Below are 21,690 nucleotides of genomic sequence, written 5' to 3'. Positions count from 1 at the left end.
ATTTTTGGATTTTTCAAATGAATGTGAAGTTTCCAAAGAAATTTACCTTTAAATGTGTTTTTGGGGCTTCTGATGTTTTTTTTCTCTCTCTTTTCAAACCGAAATTGTGAATAATTAATCTTCCTGGCCAAACAAAACGCATTACGTTTAAAAGGGAGAGGGAATTCAAGTTCTGCATAAAATAAAGGGCAGTACATCAAAGAGACGTCGACAGTGCCTTGCAAATTCATTTGCAGCAGTTTTCTCCAGGTTTTGAGATGCTGGAACAGAAAGTAGTCGACTCTTACTCTGATACTCCTAAATTAAACTGACCTGCTGGACCTGCAGTTGTGCTCTTCTCTTTCCCTTTTTAATTATCTTTTCAAAAGAGATGCTCAAAGCTTAGGATATTGTTTTATAACCATAATTCTGCTTTAAACTTCCTCTTACCTGTCTGCTGTGTTCAACGGTCTCCATGATGCTGTTTGTCCTCTAGCAAACCTCTGAGACTTTCACAGAACAGCTACATCTTTATTTAATCTTAATATATATTCATATTAAATTAAATCTCTCTACTAATCAGGTGACTTCTATAGGTATCAGAGTAAATGGGGTTATATACAAATGCATGCCCCACTTTTCACATTTTTTGTTTATAAAACAAAAATTAGGTATAACTTTCCAGCGCTCCGGTATTGCACAGCTTTTTGTTGATTTATCTGGAAAAATTGCAATAAAATGCATTAGAGGTTGTGGTTGCAGTGTGAAAAAAAAAAAAAAAAGAAAAAAAAAAAAAAACGTGACAAGTTTCCAGCAGGGTTTTACAAAGCAAGGTCATTGTTTCACAACAGTAACTGCTGGAAAGAATTATATGCGGCGATGTTTTTTCCAAAACTGGCTCCTTGCACGGGCCTCCTATTACAGCTCAGGTTTCATAAATTAGTGTAGTATAATTCAGCGCGGGTTCAATTTGTCTGAATGTTGCAGTTTTTCCTTGTTTAAGTGTGAGGGTCGACCCTGCTGTCAAGATAAATTATCTAAAATACCCTTTTCTGCATTATCAGAAATAGAATAAAGGTTTCACACATTTAAATAATGTGTTTCAGATGAATCTCCGCTCTGCGCCGGATTAACCAGGTCAGGTTTGACCAGTTTAAATATGTAGGTCAATATCTTTAATAGTACAGAGAAACAACCCTATCTTTTAGCACAGAATAAACCAACTTCAGTGCGGTGAGTCGGCAGCGGTGACCGGCTAACCATATTTTCTCAAAGAGCTCTCTGCACACAACAAATGCCCAGCTGACTAGACTTGCAAAATGCAATAAAGCTCATTCATGAAACCCCTGAAAAAGCCCCGTCTAACCCCTGGCAATACGGGGCCCCTGGCGGAGAGCCACATCGCCTGCATTAAAGCCTGCCACTGATTTATATATGAAAGAGAATAACTGGCTGATAAAATTTAGTCATGAATGCTCACATAACATAACAAAGTGAGGATCCAGAAATAACATCCAGTATTTTTGTTTCCTCCAGTCAGACAAATAGTACATGTGTTATATTTTCAGCAGTGGAGCTGACCCACTAAACTGCACCAGAGCGGCACGGTATAAATGAATACTGCCAACAAAAACAACAGGAACAACAACAAAAGCTGTAGCTTACGCTCTTCCCTCATGTTCACTGCAATCTGAGTTCAAGTGAAGGCTACAAATGCCAAACAGCATTTTCTTTATCTCTCCTGTCTTCAATTTTAACCTTTTAAACTGGTTGTAAAAAGTAAATTTTCCCACAAATCAGAGAAAAGCAGTTCCGATTGGCTGTTAAGAAGTGCAGAGCATGCTGGCCAATAACTTAATCAATTTCATAATGGCAAGTAATTACTCAGTTTCAAGAGGAATCGAGCCAAGAAGTTCAGGAATGGCCTGTTGTGAGTAAAATAAATGAAATCACACTCCACTGAGCAAGTAAATAAGGGAATTGTGCACAGAGCAAATAATCTTCAGACATCAGGAGTATATTGTGCTTAGGAGATACCAGCTAATACATCACATGTTCTTACTCATTAAGCATCTTAAAGTTTCTTATTGACCAAAACAGTCATGCCTTTTGGATAGTGGGAGGAAGCAGGAGTACCCAGAAAGAACCCATGCATGCACAGGGAACAGTGTTACCAGCTGTGCTGCCTGTTCATGATCCAACACATCTGAATCCAATGAGAGGCTTGTTACCAGGCCTCTGCAGGCCATGATGACATGCTGAGGAAGTAATTCAGTCAATTGATACAGATATGTTGAAGCAGGAAACATCAAACCCTTTAGGATTGGAATTTGACACACCTGGTGTTACTACTGCAGAAAAAAAATGCTCCAATGGGGATTTCTTTTCAACCCAATTTAAATATCATAAAAGAAAAAGAACCTTAAAGACAAAAATGGTTTCTTAAATGACGATTTTATTTATATGGGGAGAAAAGCTATCCAAACCAATGTGGCCATATATAGCAATTGAATCCCCCTTTGCTAAATCATTTGTCATTAACATTAATTTGATCTTAGGACTCACGTCCATGTCTGATTATTACCAGACCTTTAGAATAAAGTATATTACAGTAAATAGAACCTGTTTCACAACATGAAGCAGCCCAAGTAACTTAAAAATGCAATATATCATGGCATGATCTAAAAACATCTAAAAATCTGTGAAAAACAAATACGTTGGCATGTTTAGGCTGTTGGACTCCAGAGAACCACAGCGAGAGCCATTATCCACAGGTGTAAAACAACATAGAAAAAAAACAAATAAAAAAACAAAAGGAAACAAAAGCCTGTCTCAAAGTTAATAAAGACCATATTGATTTTCCCAAAGACTAGAATCTAAAGCACACTAGGAATTCTACCTCCTAATGAACGAAAAACAAAAATCCCAATGAAGGTTTTGGAAGGGCTCACCCATAGACTGAAAACCAATTTAGCTGGTGTGGCATGATGTTAAACAGGCAAGTGATGCTTAAAAGCCTTCAAATGTGGGCAAATTCAAACAAATTCAAATTCTGCAAAGAAGACCGGGACAGAATTTATACCCAGGGATGCAAGAGGCTGATATCACAAAAGCTTTCGTAATTTCCTACAAGGATGGCACAACCCATTGTTAGTTTTAATATCTGACTAGGTATCCTTTCCTGATTCAAATTTATTTTAATGATCTGAAACATGGTAAAAAAAAAAACTAAAACAGAACAAATCTGCAAGGTGGAAGATAGCTTTTTACAGCATTGCATAATAAATTCAAATTCAAAGTCCAGTTCCATTCAAAGATAATCACACCTGATAATTAGTGTCAGATCCAGTTGCTTAAAATCCACTTCAGTCTATGTCTTAAAAAAACAATAGTCAAATTAAAATAATCATGTCAATAGTTAAGAAGTTATCTAACTACAAGAAAAATCAGCTGATTGCTCGGAGCAATTAAGTTTGAACAAATTTCCGATTCTGAGCAAGCATGTGGCGACGGTGGAAAGGAACGACTCCTTTTAAACAGGAAGAGAACCTCCATCAGAACAAGGCCGAAAAACCACAAGCCTACTGGTGAGGTGTTAATAGCAGCATTTGCTCTGTTATTTGCTATTTTTCCTGAAAAGAAAACAGCTAGACACAGAAACATTGACCATGGAGTTCTTTCCAAGACAAGAAAATCAAGGAAAGTTAATGGTAGAAATAACTTTGTCAATGCCCCATTTCAGGAAAGAGACGCAGCCAGACGTAGAAGCAAGTGGAGGAAAGTTAATGGTAGAAATAACTTTGTCAATGCCCCATTTCAGGAAAGAGACGCAGCCAGACGTAGAAGCAAGTGGATTTTCTTCGAAAATAAGTTAGCATAAACTCAAGTGTTTCACTCTTTACATCATAAATTTAAATTGAGACTTTTTATTTTGTGCAGAGAAGTTTGTTCATTGCAGACTCTTCTTCTGTTTGCAACAACATGCTGCATGTCTTCTGTCAGTTTACTGTGGGGAGTGTGATCTCTTCTACCATCATCTATCGGGGTAACAGCATCAGAGCCAGACACTTGAAAAAGCTCAACAAGCTGATCAAGATGGCCAGCTCTGTTCTGGGGACTCCTCCAAAAACCTCTGGAGGTGATTGTGCAAAGAAAGACTCTTCACAAAACGAAGACTGAGTATTATCCTCATCAGACGATGATGCCCGTAAAGGCAGCATCAGATTCTCTTCAGTCAGAGGCTACTTTAGATCTGCTGTAAGACAGACCACTACAAGACATCCGTACTGCTCACTACATCTACATTGCGTCTGTAGGGGAAAAATGCATAACAACAATTAGTTATAACATTTAATTTCCCTTTGGGATTAATAAAGTATTTTTGAATTCACCTACAGTTTACTGATCCTGATGGACAACAAATCAACGAAAAGAAAACGTGAATTATACTGATAAGTCACAGGTACTAAAGCACAGCTGTGTGTTTCTGCTGTGTAGGAGCAGAGTTTGGAGGGTCCAACTCAACTGTCTCTGCCCCCTGAGGCTAAAGAGGCAACCAGCGAAAACCCGACAACCGCTGACGAACTGGACACGCCCACTTCCATCGCCTCGGTGATGACCTCGACCAATGAAAGCTCCACAGAAACCGACACCCCCCAGCAGACTGACTCTGAGGTTTATATGATTTGCTCAATTGCGACAGAATGACTTAAAAGCTATATGCACTTGTATTTTATTATTTCATTTTTTTTTAGTAATTACAATAAAAATATCCTTGCTTTTGTCTTAACGCGTATAGATAAACACATTTTCTTGCAGTCTTGGAAACCAAAGGGGTCAAAATCAAAATCAATTCCCCACGCCAGAAATTTAGATTTCCTCCAATTTATTCTGCTGCTAAACACTGGCTGGACCTATGGTTGTTTCACCATCTAAACTCGTTTCTAACTAAGAGGAATTTGTTATTCTTTGGCAGGAAAGCAGAATTCATAATTTATATCAGACGGCTCACGAAGCCAAGGATGTGCTGAAGTGATGATGACTAACAGCTACAATGAGAAAAGGGACGGTCCGCATGGTTGAGACAAAATGCTAATCCAGCTGTGCATGCATGAAAACATGCTTTGTCAATATCAAGTACACTGGGATCTCGTACTCCTTGTTCTGAATGTGAACAACCACTTCAAGTGGCATTTTAAAGGAGACGGGGAAACCATGCGGACCTCTTAGGTAAATTAAATCTCCGAGACCTGTTGGGAGACCTTTGTGGATGTAACTGTTGTGGTGAATTCATTCTTGCAGGAATCCAAGGCTGTGGAACAAGAGGGTGAAAAGGCTCCAAGTGAGACCCAAGAAGAGATTAAGGAGGAGAACGTCCTCCCGTCAGGTGCTTCGGATCTCACATCTACTCAAGGGGTTAAAGACAACGGGTCTGCGGAGAAACCCGCCGCCGAAGTGAGCGTTGAGCCCAGTGAATCTGTTCCGAACACGACGACCAGCAACGCCACCACTGCGACAGCTCATCCCCTGCCGGTGCTGCAGCCTGGTGAGCCTCATCCTGTAAACCCAGACAGCCAGAGCAGAGTCTACGCCCTCCCCGATGCCTTCAGGGGCGTCGGAGGAGACGTCTGCGCGGGATACGGAAGCCTCTCTCGTTTCAGCCTCCACGGCTACTTGCCCGCCAAAAACTACCAGCCGGGAGCTCACTACACCTTACCATTTCTGAGGGACAGCTACGCCTCCACGGGCCTCAGCAACCAGACGGAGACGGAGAACAGAGAAAATCCTCTGGAGGTGAAGGCTGACCTGCCAGGAGCCGGTTACCACACACTGGGAATCCACCAGTTTAGGCCAATCACCACCATGGAGCTCCTGCGGGAGCCCTCGAGAACCAGGTGAGAGGATCTGGCATCATGCAAAACGTTACGGGTCCCCACAGAGAAGACTATGCAAAGAGGTTTTAACGCCCTTGTTGGTGCTGTTGAGTATGCAATAACTTGAAAAAGTATTCGGGACATGCTGGTGAAGATTCTCAGTCATCAAGATCATGGTCATTCCAATAAAAAGTAAAAAACAAAGCAACTGGACTTGTTTTCCGTAGTTGAAGACGTTTCGCTTCCTCTCCAATTGAGAAAGCTTCCTGGAGAGGAAGCGAAACGTCTTCAACTACGGAAAACAAGTCCAGTTGCTTTGTTTTTTACTTTTTATTGGAATATTCGGGACATGTTTTTTCAAAGTTTGTCACATCACAGCTAACTCTGATAACTAACACTGCAGGTCACCTTGAACACAGCATTGCAAATATGAAACAGCAGTGGCAGCATCATGCTGTGGGGATATTTTTCATCTGCGGGGACAGGCAGGCTGATCAGAAATGGATGGATGGAGCTAAAAATGGAAAAAAAGAGAAACCTGACAGAGGCTAAACCAAAGTTTTGATCTATCACAGAAAATACCGATAGAATGCTTTGGGGTTTGAGGTTGTAAAGTGACAACTGTGGGAAAAATAGATCAAGGGGTTTAAATACCTTTGCAAAGCAATGTATAATTGTTTTTTCAGTTGAAAGAATTTGATAAAAGCATCTCTAAGATCTGGGTAGGGCTTCTATGAGTTAGAAAAAAAAGATAATTTAGTAGAAAACAGATGCTTTTTGATTACTCATTGAGCCGTGAAAACTTATATTAGACTTTGATACTTTCTATAGCATTTAAATTGGCATTATAAATCAAGAGGGTTCGTAATGTGGAGCCACCAACAATTAAAGTGAAATTGCAAAATCGACCACTTTCATTTCAACTAGTGGGCTTGCTATGATTAAAAACACATGTCAAGCTCTATAGCTGCACAGACATCCAGAGGATGCGGCTCAGGCCCGATCCTCTGAGTCCGCGTGGATAATAACAAGACAGATGGACAGCAGTTAAGCTGCAACTGGTATCAATCAGCGATGGCAGCCTGCTGCTGCAAAGTTGATAGATAAGGAGGTTTCAAGTGTTATTGCCTGCCAGAAGCGTTTCCTTGGCCTATACAAGAGTGATAGAACTGTTTACAAAAGAGACACCCAAACCCTCAGTCTGTAGCACAAAGAAATTCATCTGAACAAGTTTTATTCAATATGTAAATTGTAAGACCTTCACATTTATTGCTGGAAATTCAAAGAGTGTGTTGGTTTTGTTAGCCAGGGTAGAAGGGGAAAAAATCGGTGAAGCACAAGCACAAAACTTCTAAAAAGGGACTTTGCCAACAAATTTCTTTTTGTAAATTGTCAGAACTCAAAATGCTTAAATGTACTGAATAAACACAGCAAAGGTCTAAATAAAAGGTTAATTGGATTTTGTGGTATGTCAGACAAAAAAACATGATGTAAATTCACAGGAGAGAGAGAAAATGATATTCCTATGTGTTCTTAAACTTGCTTTTGCTTTTGTCAAATCTACTTTACTAATTTATTATTCAGCCAATACTTTGCAGATTCCCAGACCTGCAAAGTATTAAAAAAAAGTAAGCACCACTCTGCCATTTAGTGGAAGAGATGGGCTGATCAGATCTTCTGCTGGATTTTCAAACGTGAGGTTCTGTAAAGTTTTATCTGATGTTAAGTTTATGAAAAGATCTAAGAACAGTGGTCTGCCTGCAGTGAGCGATGATTAATTGATGATTTTTTTATATTTAGGGCAGATGGGTGAGAGACCATTTGCTGTACAAAAGAGTTTTATACTTGTATTTTCAAAGACAAAACTGTTCTAGAGTTCACATATTGAACTGCTGTTAAATGTTATATTAGCAATTATCAGCATTGTTAGCATGGCTATAGTCTAGAAAATATAGATCCTGGTCTTGACTCTGAGCCAAAAGACTGTCAAAAAAATGCAGCATTTCCCATATATCAGAGGTTAAAAGCTCAAAAGCAAAAAAAGCGAAGCTGCTTTATGTGCTCTGTTCAGCCTTCCTGTTATCTGCCTTAAGAGATACTCTCTCTCATCCTCTTGCTGCCTGAATCAACAATGGAAACGTCTTAAAACATTTTTCCATTTAAACTTTAAAAGGCGTGTATCATGCAAAATCAAAATGTTCAGCTTTTAAGTATGTTACGTCAAAGCTGAGACGAAGTGGCTCTTTTAGCACCTAATCTGCACAGTGATAGCAACTATTCTCTTTTTTTTTAGCTATAGATAATGTCTAACATACCAAAATGTCTTTTTGACTGCGAGAGGGCTCTGACTTTGTTCGGCAACAGAAGAGCCGACTTCATGAAATGGGCGGCGTTACTGTGAAGGCAAGCCTCTCTCTTCCAGATTGGAATAATAGTACCATAAAACAACAAATATTTCATAACAAATGAACACTCCTTAGTCCCAAAGGCAATATTGCATCATAGATATGCCAAAGATTGACTTTGGAGGGCCTAAAAAATCATGACAAAGAACCTTCAAACAGCTCACTGATACAGAAAAATGCTAAGTCTAAGTCTTTTTCACTCAATATCAGCTTCAAAACCAAAGGGAGTTGTTAATGTGACCTGTTTGTGTTGAGATATGGCGCATTCACTGATCAGAAAAAGACTGGTTTCCAAGTTTTGGACCAGGCATCAAGGGAAAAATTGTCCAATCTTGGCCAACAACGGATTTATCAATGCATCTCTACTTTGTATTTTGTAATTAATGATTTATTACAAACACAGTTTTTGCAAACGTTATCTGAACAAAAGCAGAGAATAATTTGTATTATGGAAAATATTTTTTTTAAACAAAATCTTCTGCCAAAATATCAATTAGTCTTACAATTTAAAGCGTAATGGCCAGGTGTAGACTGGATTGTACAAATAAAACCTTTATTAAACAATATGTCATGTTTAATAACTCCACACAGGATTAGATTGGGAAATCTTGTCAAATAATGTAATAACAAAACATAGATCTATGTTTGTACAGAGGCAACGGGAATATTTTTTTCTTCAGAGCCAACTGTTGTGGTCCAACAATGAAAATGAAATGTGTATTGCAATCACACAAACCAGTGTTTCTGATCTACAGTCTCTTTGAAACAAATGGATGAGAAATGCGATCATTAAAAGATGAAACAGACCTCCTGCAATTTTGTGAGCAACACATGCAGAAGCCAGACACTGTGAGGGTGTTGGATCCTGCATCAGGTCCCCTGCTAAAATTATTTTACACTTCACTACACAATTCTCTATACTCTATTTTGTCTTTGGCACTGATTCCTTTGCAGCCAACTTTAGTGGGCATAGAGAGACACTTAATTCCACTCCTCTCCTCTCTTCTGCGCAGTATTTCTTTTGAGATGGTTGTATAACCACAAATTTCAGCGAATAACCTCTAACGAGAGCCTGCAGCAGCAGTACAACTGTTACCTTACGCTATCCCTCACAAAATATGGTTTATAAAATATCTGACTGGCAGTTTTATCCTTCTAAACTCACATTTCCCTTGTCTGCTTTTTCAACAATGAACATTTGGCTGTAGGCTGCAATCTCACCGGGAGTGATTGAACTAACCAAGGTTTTAAAAAGCAGCAGCAGACAATTTGAATCTTTTGCTCCTAAGCTGTCTTACAATTGAAACATGAAACATCTAGAAACATATGATTGCCTTGTGCTCATTTAATAATTTAACTATCAACAATACAAGGAAATGGCAGTTTATTTCTCTATATTAATGAATTTAAAGGTATTTAGCCACGTTATATGCCTAAATCAAAAAGACCAAATTCCATTTGACTATGATAAAATAAGGCTATATGCTCCAATTGTCTGTCCAGATGGTGTCTTGATAGTCCTTTTTGAGCCTAAATATAACCCAAGCAACGGGCGTGATGAGCCGACATAAACAGACGTGGCGCCATCTAATGGCAGCACCGCAGAACTATTAGAAAGCCAGATGGTCGCAATTGATGCAGCTGACCGAGCCGAAGCCTCGCGTAAAACTGACAGCTCGCCGTGGTCGAATACCGACCCGGCCTACTCCTATTTCAAGTCTCAGTGAGTCCTCCCCTGGGCTAGCCTCGTGAGACCATCCTGATCTCGCGAGCTTTCAAGGTTTCACTCGCAGATCAGTCTGGCTACTCTCCGTTAAAGAAAATTTGGAGCCGTTCACCAAACGAACGTCCAATCAGCGTTGGCTTTGAGGCGGGTTGAGGTGTGACGCAACGGGAAGCGCGACAGTTCAGCCTAAAGAACATGGCGGCTTCAGCCGATGAAACTAGCGTTAGCGTGGCTATCGAGCAAGTTTTATCGGAATTACAGAGTATTTCTTTGCTGAGCTAACGAGCCTTTACCTGCAGCAGCAAGAGTAGCTTGGCTTGTGGTTGTGTTTTCGTCGTCGCTTGTAACAGAGCTACGACAAAGCATGTTGACGAGTACGTCATATGCTTCGTTGATCTGATTGGTTTATTTGGCCCGTCTATCACCAACATAGGCCAATCAGCTAACCAGTATTTTCGCCCCTTCCCAAAATTACTTCAACGGAAGGTTTCCAGATGGATATGCAGAGCAAATCTATCTGGCGGCGTCAGGTTACGCCTGGGCCTCCTTCCACAAAATCTAGCAAAATTACAGCTTCGGCTTGTTGACCAATTGTACACATGAGCAGTGAGGTAACCCCGGTTACATGACATTGTAATGGCAAATATACACAGAAAAGGCTACATTTACTAACAATCTGAGCAAAAACAAAACTTAAAAGACAAAAATAACAAATACGACGCCAGCAGGACTTGGTAATCTTTCAGAAAAACGTTGTATGCAACCAGAGTGAGTGACTGCCCTGTAAATGTAAAAAATGTCAAATAATTGTACCTTGGCAACATGTTTTTTTTTTTAGATGAGAAACAGTTGTCAGTTTGGGATTGGGTCAATTTGGCATAATTGTAAACATTAGGATGAATGCTGCATCTTTGACAACCCTACATCCATGAGGCAGCCATGTTGGATTTCTAAGTTAGAAATTTGAACTTATTCATGGAGGCGCACGATTCTCTGAAATAGGAGTGTGAAGTACCGTTCCTCTACAGCGTCAAGATTGCAGTTGTGGGAGTTTCTAAGTTGACTGCAGATTCAGACACCCACATGCAATTCTTACAGCGGATTATAATTCATTGTGAGGCCAAATAAAAAAACAAGGCATGAAAGAAAGCATTCACAAATGCTTACAGTTGAAACCAGACAGTTGCAAAAACTGTATAAAAACATAGTTAACTGTTATATTGAAGTTCTGACATCACATCAGACTAAATTGTTCCTGTTTTACATCAGTTGGGATTACTGAAATAATTTCTATTTGCTAACAGCCAGAATAAGGGAGATCATTTTTAGTTAGGCTCTTTGTGAGCTTCTGATGGGACAATTCACAAACCTAACCTAGTCCCATCACATTCAAAGCTTAACGTCCAAATCTAAAGGACACGTTGCAAATTTATGAAAGGGGTTAGTCTTGTAATGTAGATGGTGAAAAAATACAAAGGCTGCAAATTATTACTTTAAATTGTTAGCAACTACTGAAAAGTCAAAGTAACCAGAGGTGGTTTTTAACATCAGAAGGGGGGGGGGCACTAACACCAGTTAAAATCTATTTAAAATACATTAATAACCAGTGTACAACTGCAGTCAATGGAGAGTTGGCCCCCAATGCTAGCTCTTCAGAATAGCGGGACTGTTTTACCTGCTTTGTTGTTTGTTTGTATCACTGCACTGAATTTTATCCCACCCTGATAGTTTTCATGCTTTCCTGCATTACGTTCGTGTAAGAGCTGTCACAGAAAATAGTAGCAGTAATCACTTGTGTGTCGTTGATTTTGCCCGTTCCTGCAGCATTTCTGTAGCATCTTCGAATTGTCTAAAATAACAGCTGCTTTATATTTTCAATTAAACATTGTTCCCCTACATATAGGTAATTTATACAAGGGAGGATAACAAACTGCATAGGTACATGCTAACTTGGTTTCCAGTTAACTAAGTGCACCAAAAGGTTTTTTTTTTTTTTTTCATTGTGAAATCTATTTATCAAATGTTCAACACTTTCTGTCTCTGCAGAAGCGGCTATGACGACGCTTTCATGGCCCAGTTGGAAGGGAACCTGAACCCTTTCTTCCAGGCCATGTGCCGAGCTCAGACCCTGCAGATACCCCACAAACGCAGCAGCATGGTCAGCCTGGACAGCATCCGGAGAGACCCCCGCTGGAGAGACCCCAACCTGCACGAGGTCATCTCGATGCTCAGGCACCCGATGGACCCAGTCAAGTCCAACGCAGCGGCCTACCTGCAGCACCTGTGCTACGAGAACGACCTGATCAAGCAGGAGGTGCGGCAGCTGAACGGGGTGCCCATCCTGGTGGAGCTGCTGGACCACCCCAAGGCCGAGGTGCACCGCAAGGCCTGCGGCGCTCTGCGCAACATATCCTACGGGAAAGACCACAACAACAAAATGGCCATCAAGAGCTGCGATGGCATCCAAGCTTTAGTCAGACTGCTGAGGAAGTCCAGCAGCATGGAAGTCAAAGAGCTAGCCACAGGTACAGACAGCTCTTTTTTTCTCCACAAATTGAGAATTCAATACTCCAAGTTAGTTTTTTTTTATAACTTCCCCCCCTAAAAACCACACACAGGCACTCTGTGGAACCTCTCATCACACGAACCCCTCAAGATGACAATCATCAACCAGGGACTTCAGACCCTGACTGACGAGATCATCATCCCACACTCAGGCTGGCGGAGGAGAGACTCCGTGGACGCCTCTAAACCGCTGAGCGCCGAGTGGACCACCGTCTTCAAGAACACCACCGGGTGCCTGAGGTAAAGCTAGGCTGCTCTCGTGGGTTCAGAAGGCGCTCGCACAGACCCCTCTGACAGAGTTGCTCCCGCAGGAACGTCAGCTCCGATGGGGCGGAGGCCCGACAGAGACTGAGGGAGTGCGAGGGGCTGGTGGCGGCTCTCCTTCATGCCCTGCAGTCGGCAGTCATCAACAAGGACGCCGACAATAAGGTGCCTCATGTAGTCCTTTTTAGTTTTTAGCCAGCTATACCTTGAAATGATGTAACTTGCATCCAGTTGGTTCCGACGTTCATAGCAGCGGAGCTAGGCGATAAAAGAGCAGATGCCATTCTTTAGATAAGAAAAGTCTTTTTTTTAAAAAACTCAGCTTTGGGACTAGAAAGTTGACTGATGTGATGCAACTTCAACCAGGCGTCGACTCTGACGGGAAATGTTCTGCCCCTCTCGATTTAGTCGGTGGAGAACTGCGTCTGCATCCTCCGGAACCTGTCCTACCACGTTCATAAAGAGATACCAGGCGCCGAGCGATTTCAGGAGCCCCACGCTGGCCATGTGATGAGAACAGTGGGGCATCAGAAGAAGAAGAACGAGCCCGAGTGTTGTACAGGGAAAAGGCCCAAAGGTTTGTAAAACACATCAGTTGAAGAGTTTGATCACCTCTGACATTTAGAAAGGATTTTATTTCTCCTCTACTCTACAAAGTTGTGTATTTCTTGGCACTGTAATTAAAGTTTCAGATTTCAAAGTGCAAATCTAAACCTTCGTCTTCCCTCGAGCACCTTATACTACACTGACCTAAGGTGTGTTTTCCTTTGATTTTTGAAACGTTGTGACGTGGGCACCCGAAGTTTCTTTCTGGTCTCTTGAATTTGAAATGAACCAGACATCTTCAATAAAATCCAGAAATGTTTCCTCCCTAGTTTTTATTAAGTAGAAGTTGCCTGCATGTATGGATCTATGCCTGCATCCATAAGTTGAATGCATTGGGAATAATTTTTGGAAACGCACTATGCTCTGCAGTAAATCTGAGCATTGTATAAAGAACTTGAATAAAACTCCAATAACGGATATTATTTTGCTTAATTTATAACTTGCTTTTATTTAATGCACTCTTATGCAGCACCTTGCAAGAGTATTTACATCCCTTGGACTTTTTTATATATTGGCAAATGTCACTGTATTTTATTAGCGCTTTATGTGATAGCCCACAAAACAACGGTGCGTATTTGTGAAGTGGAAGGAAGAGGAATTGCATTTTTGAATTGTTTCTTACAAATAAAGAAATAAAAGTGCTGGCTGGTTTAGCATTTTATTCCCCTAGTCAGCAGATTGTGGGACCACCTTTCGCTGCGATTACAGCTGCAGCTCTGTCGCTACAGCCTCGATCCTGAAGAGAACGCCATTTGTGGACATTCATCATTGGAAAGTAGCTCAAACTCAGACCGGATGGAGAACATCTGTGAACGGCAGTTTAAATTCTCATTTTAACGTTCTTCGGGACATTAACTGCACCTTTCTATCTCAATGAATATGTCTTAACCCAGCTTTGCCCCTGTAGAAGAAAAGCCTCCCCACAGCATGATGCTGCCGCCACTTTATTTCAAATCAGTTTTAGTCCCATTTCAGCAGACGACCTTCTTCCATAAATCTTGGGTTGACTAAGAAACCAGATTTCATATTATTTTGTTTCAACTTGTTTTTCGACTTAGAAAAAATTGCTTTTTGGCTTTTATGGAAGGGTTGGTCCTTAGCTGAGGATCTCTGCGTCTCCTGGAGAGTTACCATGGGCGTCTTAGCAGCTTCTCTGCTAAGGCTTGCTTTGACCAGGCTGTCTTTTTAGGTGGACCATCATGAGCTGGTGGCTTTGCAGTTCTGTAAACTTCATCCCTGAGATTGTCTGGCGTGTCCTTGGTCTCCATGACCTTGTTTGTCCACCAATGTTCTCCCACAAACCTCTAAGGCCTTCACAGACAGCTGTACCGCTTCTGCAGGTCACTTCTGAAGGCATTTGGTTGCTGTGGATTTTATTTAGGGGTATCAGAATATAGAGGCCTGAATGCAAAGGCACACCACAGTTGATGTTGTTTGATAGGATTGTTGTTCTTTGATGTTGTTTGATAGGATTTGAAGATTTATGGGCTGGACGATATAGAAAAAAAACCTCACATTAATAAAATGTGTTAATTATCAATAGCAATAATTAGAAAACAATTCAAAACATGTATTTTAAGTAAAGTCCTGGACATTTCATGATGTTGCTTAACAACCTATTTTAGATAAAGAACTCACAAACACTTTATTCAACCATTTTTTTGTGTGCAAATTTTGTATCAATTTTCTAAAGTTTTTAAGAAAGAAAAAGAACAAGTGCTCTCTGAACTTCTTGAAGGGGGCGGAGCTTGGTGACAGCACTTTCCTTGATTCCAATGATTGGTGGGGAGGATGTAATGACTCTAGTATTAATCTACATGGCTAGAAGGCAAAGGGAAGGAAAACTGTTCTTCTATTGAACTTTTTATTGACCCTTTTATTTCTATCGCAAGACACGTCTATTGATCATTATACATTGTTATTGAATTATCGTCTGGCCCTTATGGCTAAAAAGCCTCCCTTCATAAAACAAATATGTGTAGCATGACTGCAGCAGCCAGAGCACTGTTCTGCTTGAACATGACAAGGGGAAACGAATATAAAGATTTAATTTGTAAAACCCTCAGAGATCCAAAGGTTTCTGGCACAACTTCGCCAATTTCCAAGGTGCATGAAGAGGGTCAAAGATCTGATGAGGTGAAAACCTCTTGGAACCAACTTTATTGACAGACCAACGCGTTTCAGCTTGTGACCCTGGTGAAGGCCTTGCTCAGTCAATAAATTTGGCTCAAAGTACTTCAAGGGTTACTTAAGTTTTCCCCTCATTTGAAAAAACTTTGCGACTCATCTACTATTTTGCTTCTACTTTACAAATACGCTGATTTAGTTGGTGTTGGTCTATCACATAAAAAGAACAAGCAGAAAAAAAAAAGAGACCGATGTTTGTTTTTGTAATGTCTCAAAGAACGGAAAGATCAAGACGTGTAGAAAAAGTTTGCCAAAGAGAGCCTAATAGTTTACAGCTGATCTTATTGTAGGTTGACTTATTTTTCAAAAGATCTGGAAGTTTTTATTTAATTTGTATTTGATATACAGTAACAGAAGAGACGGGACCAGTTTTTCCCGAAGGCAAAAAAAGCAATGGGGTTATTGCCAGTAGTTGCTATATTGCTTTCAGGAAAGCTGCAGATCAAAGTTGAGCTGATCCAATCAGCAACTCGGTGTGCCGCCACACGGAGGAGCTCTGTCCGCTCCTCTGCCTCTCCGTCCCTTTGCACCACAATCTAATCTATGAAATTGTTCTTTTCTTCTTCTTCTTCTCCCGTCAAACTCGTCTCATCAGAGGAGTGGTTCAGTCAAGGTCAGTCTCCGTGCTACGGCAGAACATCTTCAAGGCAGTGGATACTGTGAATCAATGCTGCAGTGATTTTGTTTTCCCCCTGCTATTGTCTATATTTGCCTGCTGATGAAACGAAAATCGGTGCTTGTGATTGTGTGCATGTGTGTTTGTGTGTATATATCTTGTGATGTACAGGTTGGAAAAATGGATTTATGGAGAGGAAATACAATACTTTGGACTTACCAAAGTGTGCAGAGCTGATAAAAGGTACATATTTAAAAGAATTTAACTTTTACACAAGCAACCTTTTTATCAAGGTTATGAATGATAGAAAAAAATTACAATGTGTATCTTAAGAAGAGCCTTCATGTGGTTCAACGTTATCATCATCATACAGTAGTGCATCCAACCATCCGGGCTGCAGCTGCCTTCTGGGCTCTCTTATCTGCTGTATAAGCATGACATTGGCATGGCCATGGGAAGGAAATCATTTAAATGCAGCTCCGCACATCAGCACCTGCACCACTAAAGCAAAACGGCCCGACACCTGAGACACTGATGGCATTTTGAGTTTGCAGCAGCGAGAATCACCAGGCTGGCACTGGCTGCGCTTTAAACACTGCATGTTTCATCCTCTCCACATGTCTTCCTCTGCTGCTGCACCGTCTTAACATCGTGTTCGGCTTTGTGTTCGCTGCTTGTTGCCATGAGTACAGTGTGGATAGAAAAAAAAAAAAAAGAAGAACTGGGGGGGGGGGACCCATGGTGCTACAGGCCTGTGGCTCTGACTGCCATTAAAACAGAGATCAGAGCTTAGCTAATGCCTCCCACGCTGCAGCCAGTGAATGCAAATCAGGCCGACAATCATGTTACAGTTCAGGGTCAGCCTTATACTCTTACAGTTGTCAGCCATCCAGCTGCCTCCACTGGCTCAGCGCAAAATTGTCTGTTCACGAGTCTGTCACAGTTGCATTTACTATTCAGAGCTGTCTCAGCTGAGTGTATTTAATGCACCGTGCGTATTTATCCAGTAACCTACCAATCGACCAACTAAACTTTGATCAAATTGAAGAAAAGCGGAAGCATACACAGTGCCTTTGTAAAGTATTCATTGAACTTCTGCACATTATTTCTCTTTACAAACACAAAGTTCAGTGTATTTTAGGGCCGCATTATGGCGAAGTGGAAGGAAAAGGACGTGTGATTTTCAAAACTTATTAGAAAGGAAAGGCCTGGGTGTCATCAATCAGAGAAGCAGTCAAGCGACCCATAGTATCTCTAGAGAACCTGCAGGGATCCACAGCTCAGCTGGGAGAACCTGCTGACAGGATAACTAATAATAGTTTATGCAACACATCTGGCCTTTATGGAAAAAGAGGACAGAAGGAAGCCACGAGCGGGCCCAGTTAAAAGGTAGCCACAAGCCATGTTGGGGACATCACAAACGTGTGTAAGACGATGCTTCGAGTTAAGAAAGAGGACAAAGCTGAACTTTTGGGGCAACATGCAAAAGCCAAAAAACCAACATAATCTTCAGGAAGGCTGGCTGGAGCTGATGGGAGGAAATACGGAGCAATCCTGAAAGAAAAGTGGTCGGTGACCGCAAAAGACCTGAGACTCAGGCGGATTTGGATCTTCTAGCTGAACAAAGGCATGAAATATTCAGCCAGAGCTGTAATGAGATGCGTCAACGTATTTTTCAGATTTTGAAACGGTTCTCCTTCCAGTTCCCCATTATGCAACACTTTCTGTCTATATATGACATAAAAATATGACAAAAGAAGGAACAGTTCTAGAGGTTTGCAAATGACATTTTTTACCCTACAGGGTAAAGATATTGACTGTGTTGCTTAATTTCTCCTGCAGGCTTGGATCTGCTGTACCAGCCGGAGGTGGTGAGGCTTTACCTCTCCCTTCTCACCTGCAGTCACAACCACAACACCCTGGAGGCCGCCGCCGGAGCACTGCAGAACCTCGCTGCGGGACACTGGGCGGTAAGCAAACGGAAAAGTTCAAAAGTTATAGATTTCGTGTTCCCTAATTGCAGGAACTTTGCTCGGCTTGCGCGGAGCTTTGAGTCACAGCGCGTCTGGCCGATTTCTGCGGCGGTGCAACGCCCGCTTGTGAGGATGATCATTTATTTAGGTGAAGTCACCACGGCGGCTGTCACAGTCTGTAAACATCATCTCAGTGTCTTAGGGGCAGATCCAGGATGTGCTTCTTGACGGTATTGTTGCTGTCTCTGATGTTCAGCTCTAGGAGAGACTCAAAATAGAGCCGTGCTGGAATAGAGTGCTATAAGTAAAGTGTAAATATGCCTGCACGGCGCAGGGTCAAACAAGACAACATCTAGAGGCCAGCACTCGGGGGGGTGCCATGACGGCCCGAGGCTTTTCTTCTCTTCTCAGCTGGCTGGTTTTGTTTTTTTTTCAGGCGGTATCATTAATCAACCTAATGTAAATGTGCACTGACCTTGTCTCCAGCCAAGATACTCAGAAAAACCTTTCCCCTCGAGTGGCTCCATATGTCTTCTAAACAGCATTTAAAGTCAAATATAAGAATATCATACGAGTTTAGAAGCAAATCACGACAAAGGCTCATGAAAGCCTTGATTTCCTGGAGTTTAAAGCCGATGCCACAAAAGGCCGACATGAAGGTGTTTTACCAGGCAGGTGTTATTTAGGAACGGTCCTCTCAATGTTTCTTAATCCCTCGTGAAACAATCCAAGATCGGACTGAGCCAACAGACTCTCCCGTTTCCTCTCGCAGTGGTCGAGCTACATCCGAGCTACAGTGAGAAAAGAGAAAGGACTGCCGGTTTTAGTGGAGCTGCTGCGCTCAGACGTGGACAAAGTCGTGCGAGCTGTGGCCATCGCTCTCCGCAACCTCGCCATTGACAGAAGGAACAAAGATCTGATCGGTACCGAAACAAAAAAAAACCCCAAAAAACATCTGGCTTCATCCACGGGGAACCTGCAGACTCGCAGTAACTCTGCCCGTACCTGTCTGTTCATTCACAGGAAACTACGCTCTGAGGGACCTTGTTGCCAACTTGCCCTGTGGGCAGCAGCACCCCGTGAAAAACCTGGAGGGAGACACGGTGGTGTCTATTCTGAACACCATTTACGAGATCATCACAGATAACCCCGAGAACGCCCGAGTGCTCATACAGGGTCATGCTGTGCAGAAGCTGGTGGCCATCAATAAGTCAAGGTACGTGAATGCATCATGAAATTATTGGACACAAGTCGCAATAACTGGTACTACTTGTCAAGCATTTGATATAATGTTATGTGCAAAAATCGGAAGAATTGAAAGACTTCAAACCTTGGGGTTTAAAGGAGTGACTCGTGTTATTACGAGCACATTGACCACAATCATAGATTTCAGTCATTCAGGTATTATTCACCTTGTTATCTCACATGTTGTCAGCCAATCAGCACGAGAGACCAAAGCAGCTTCGCATGTACTTCAGGCGATATGGGCCTACAAGGAGCTGAGACACACCCTGACCAAGGCCGGGTGGAACAAGAGCAACTTTAAGGTAATTTAATTTTTTATAGCAATTACAGGTAATAATAATTATCAAAATTATATACAACAAAAACAAAATTACTTGATTGCATGGTTGTTTTTGTTCAGTTAATTTAAATCAGAAAACAATAAAAACATTTGATTACCAGAACACAAGATGATTTAATATATGTTTGTTTCTTAAAAAAGGTAAAGTAGAAAAAAAAACTGTGTGGAGTGTCCTGTGCTGTAATAACATTGTAGAGGAGTATATTTGTGAAGTGTTTTGTTTTAAAATCAGCAGGGAAATGTGTTTCTCTTTTAAAGCCGACAGCTTCAGGCGTCGCTAAAAAACCCAAGAACGGAAAGCAAAGCGGCGACGACATCACGTTGCCTCTCATGGAGAAAAACCAAGGTTAGAAAATTATGGTATATTTTCAACTTCCCAATCCATTCCCACTAATTCCTGGAAAGAAAAACTTTTTTTTTCTCCGCCTTTATGCTTCTTCATGTTGTGTCATGTTCTCTTGTAGATGTTTATTCCACCTTAGAGGCAAATGATCGAGTTGGAGATGGAAAGGGGCCTGTTGTAGAAAGAGACACTCTACAGGTAATCACATTTCTTAATGCACCTTCTTTTATATATATATATATATATATATAGATGCTTATTTCATCTTTTAATATCAAAATGAGGATTTCTTTCTTGTCTTTTTTCTGCTGAATGACATAAACCCGGGCTTTGTTTTCGGACACAGGCGATAAGTGAAAGAAAACACTTCATCCGAGCTGGCAGGCCGGCAGTGGGACTCATGGATAACAAACCTCCACCGCTGGACTCCTGGGTGTGAACCTGACAACACGTCCAACCAAGCTAGTTAAATCCTGTAGAGACACTTTCTGTTGGTGAAATGCAAATCTGTGTCATCTATTCATTCTTGTAAAAAAAAGAAGAAAAAAGTAAAAAAAAAAAAAGCTTATTTGTTTACAGAACTTAATGTGCCAAACACTTCTATGTATTTAACCTGGAGATTAGCTGACAATAGACTTCATTGTTTTAATATCTACGATGACTTCTGCAAGCCTGAAACATACAACTGATGACATGTGATGTATGAAATAGCCCGAATATGCAAACTGTGGTGAATCATGACTCCAAAGAATATATAACATGTACAAAGTGAATCTGAAAATTTATTTAAAGCATAACACATAATGCAAGTTAGTAAAAAAAAAAGTTTCACTTGTTTTTTTTTTCTTTTTTTCACTTTTATGATTCTGGACCAATTCTGATCTGAAGAAAAAAGTCTCAAAACACTTTTTCAGTTTCTGATAAATTCAGCGTCCGGGGCCCTTGTTGGCCAAACGACCCAAATCATTTGGTACTCAGCGTAATTTTGATAAGTCAGAGTAGACTCAATAAAACATAATTGCATTTGTTATAAAGAAAGGCAAAAGGGGATTGTACATGTGTATCAAAGGACTGTTAATATTCAAAATAAAGGCATTTATATTGTAATGTTTATTGTAATACCCATGTTATTAATTAAGAGCTAATTATGTGTCTTAGCTAATGCCTATAAATAATACAGCTCTGCTTTGCAGTGGTCATTTTTGCATTGCAATGTTGAATGAAAATGACAATAAATGCTGTGCATAGTTTCTCATTTATGTCTGTGTAACTTCTTAAAACGGTTCAGATCAGATGTTCACGGGCATTGAAGATGGGCTTAAATGTCATATTGATTTCAAGCTTCAATCTTTTATTTTTTGAAATCGTCACTTTCCAGGCAGGATTGGTCACACAGCACCCAATTTCAATGAATTTTAACAATGATAACTCAGCACAGAAATCAGAATTCACTGTGGATTGTCTCTAACCAACACAGGTTTAAAATTATACACAAAAGCTTATTTATGATTTAATTCAATTTAGTTTATACAGTGCCAAGAACAGCAAATACCCTGTCAATGCACTTT

The 21,690-nt window shown here is 40.9% G+C and overlaps 1 protein-coding gene across 1 annotated transcript; it reads left to right on the top strand.

Annotated features, from left to right (window-relative positions):
• Nucleotides 1–4,476: 4,476 nt before the first annotated feature.
• On the top strand, nt 4,477–21,377 carry arvcfa (ARVCF delta catenin family member a; the record flags this gene model as incomplete). The annotated part of the gene is given in 15 exon segments (XM_036134468.1): nt 4,477–4,653; nt 5,281–5,873; nt 12,030–12,508; nt 12,602–12,788; nt 12,860–12,977; nt 13,221–13,389; nt 16,201–16,218; nt 16,393–16,464; nt 18,064–18,191; nt 18,967–19,117; nt 19,218–19,410; nt 19,630–19,741; nt 20,038–20,125; nt 20,244–20,320; nt 20,469–21,377. Coding segments are annotated over 15 exon segments (2,655 nt in total), but the record flags the coding sequence as incomplete, so codon positions are not given.
• Between the last annotated feature and the right edge of the window lie 313 nt (nt 21,378–21,690).

Source organism: Fundulus heteroclitus, unplaced genomic scaffold (assembly GCF_011125445.2).
Source record: "Fundulus heteroclitus isolate FHET01 unplaced genomic scaffold, MU-UCD_Fhet_4.1 scaffold_82, whole genome shotgun sequence".
Classification (NCBI taxonomy): Eukaryota; Metazoa; Chordata; class Actinopteri; order Cyprinodontiformes; family Fundulidae; genus Fundulus; species Fundulus heteroclitus.
The sequence above is the reverse complement of the archived record's forward strand: the minus strand, read 5'-3'. Positions and strand labels throughout refer to the sequence as shown.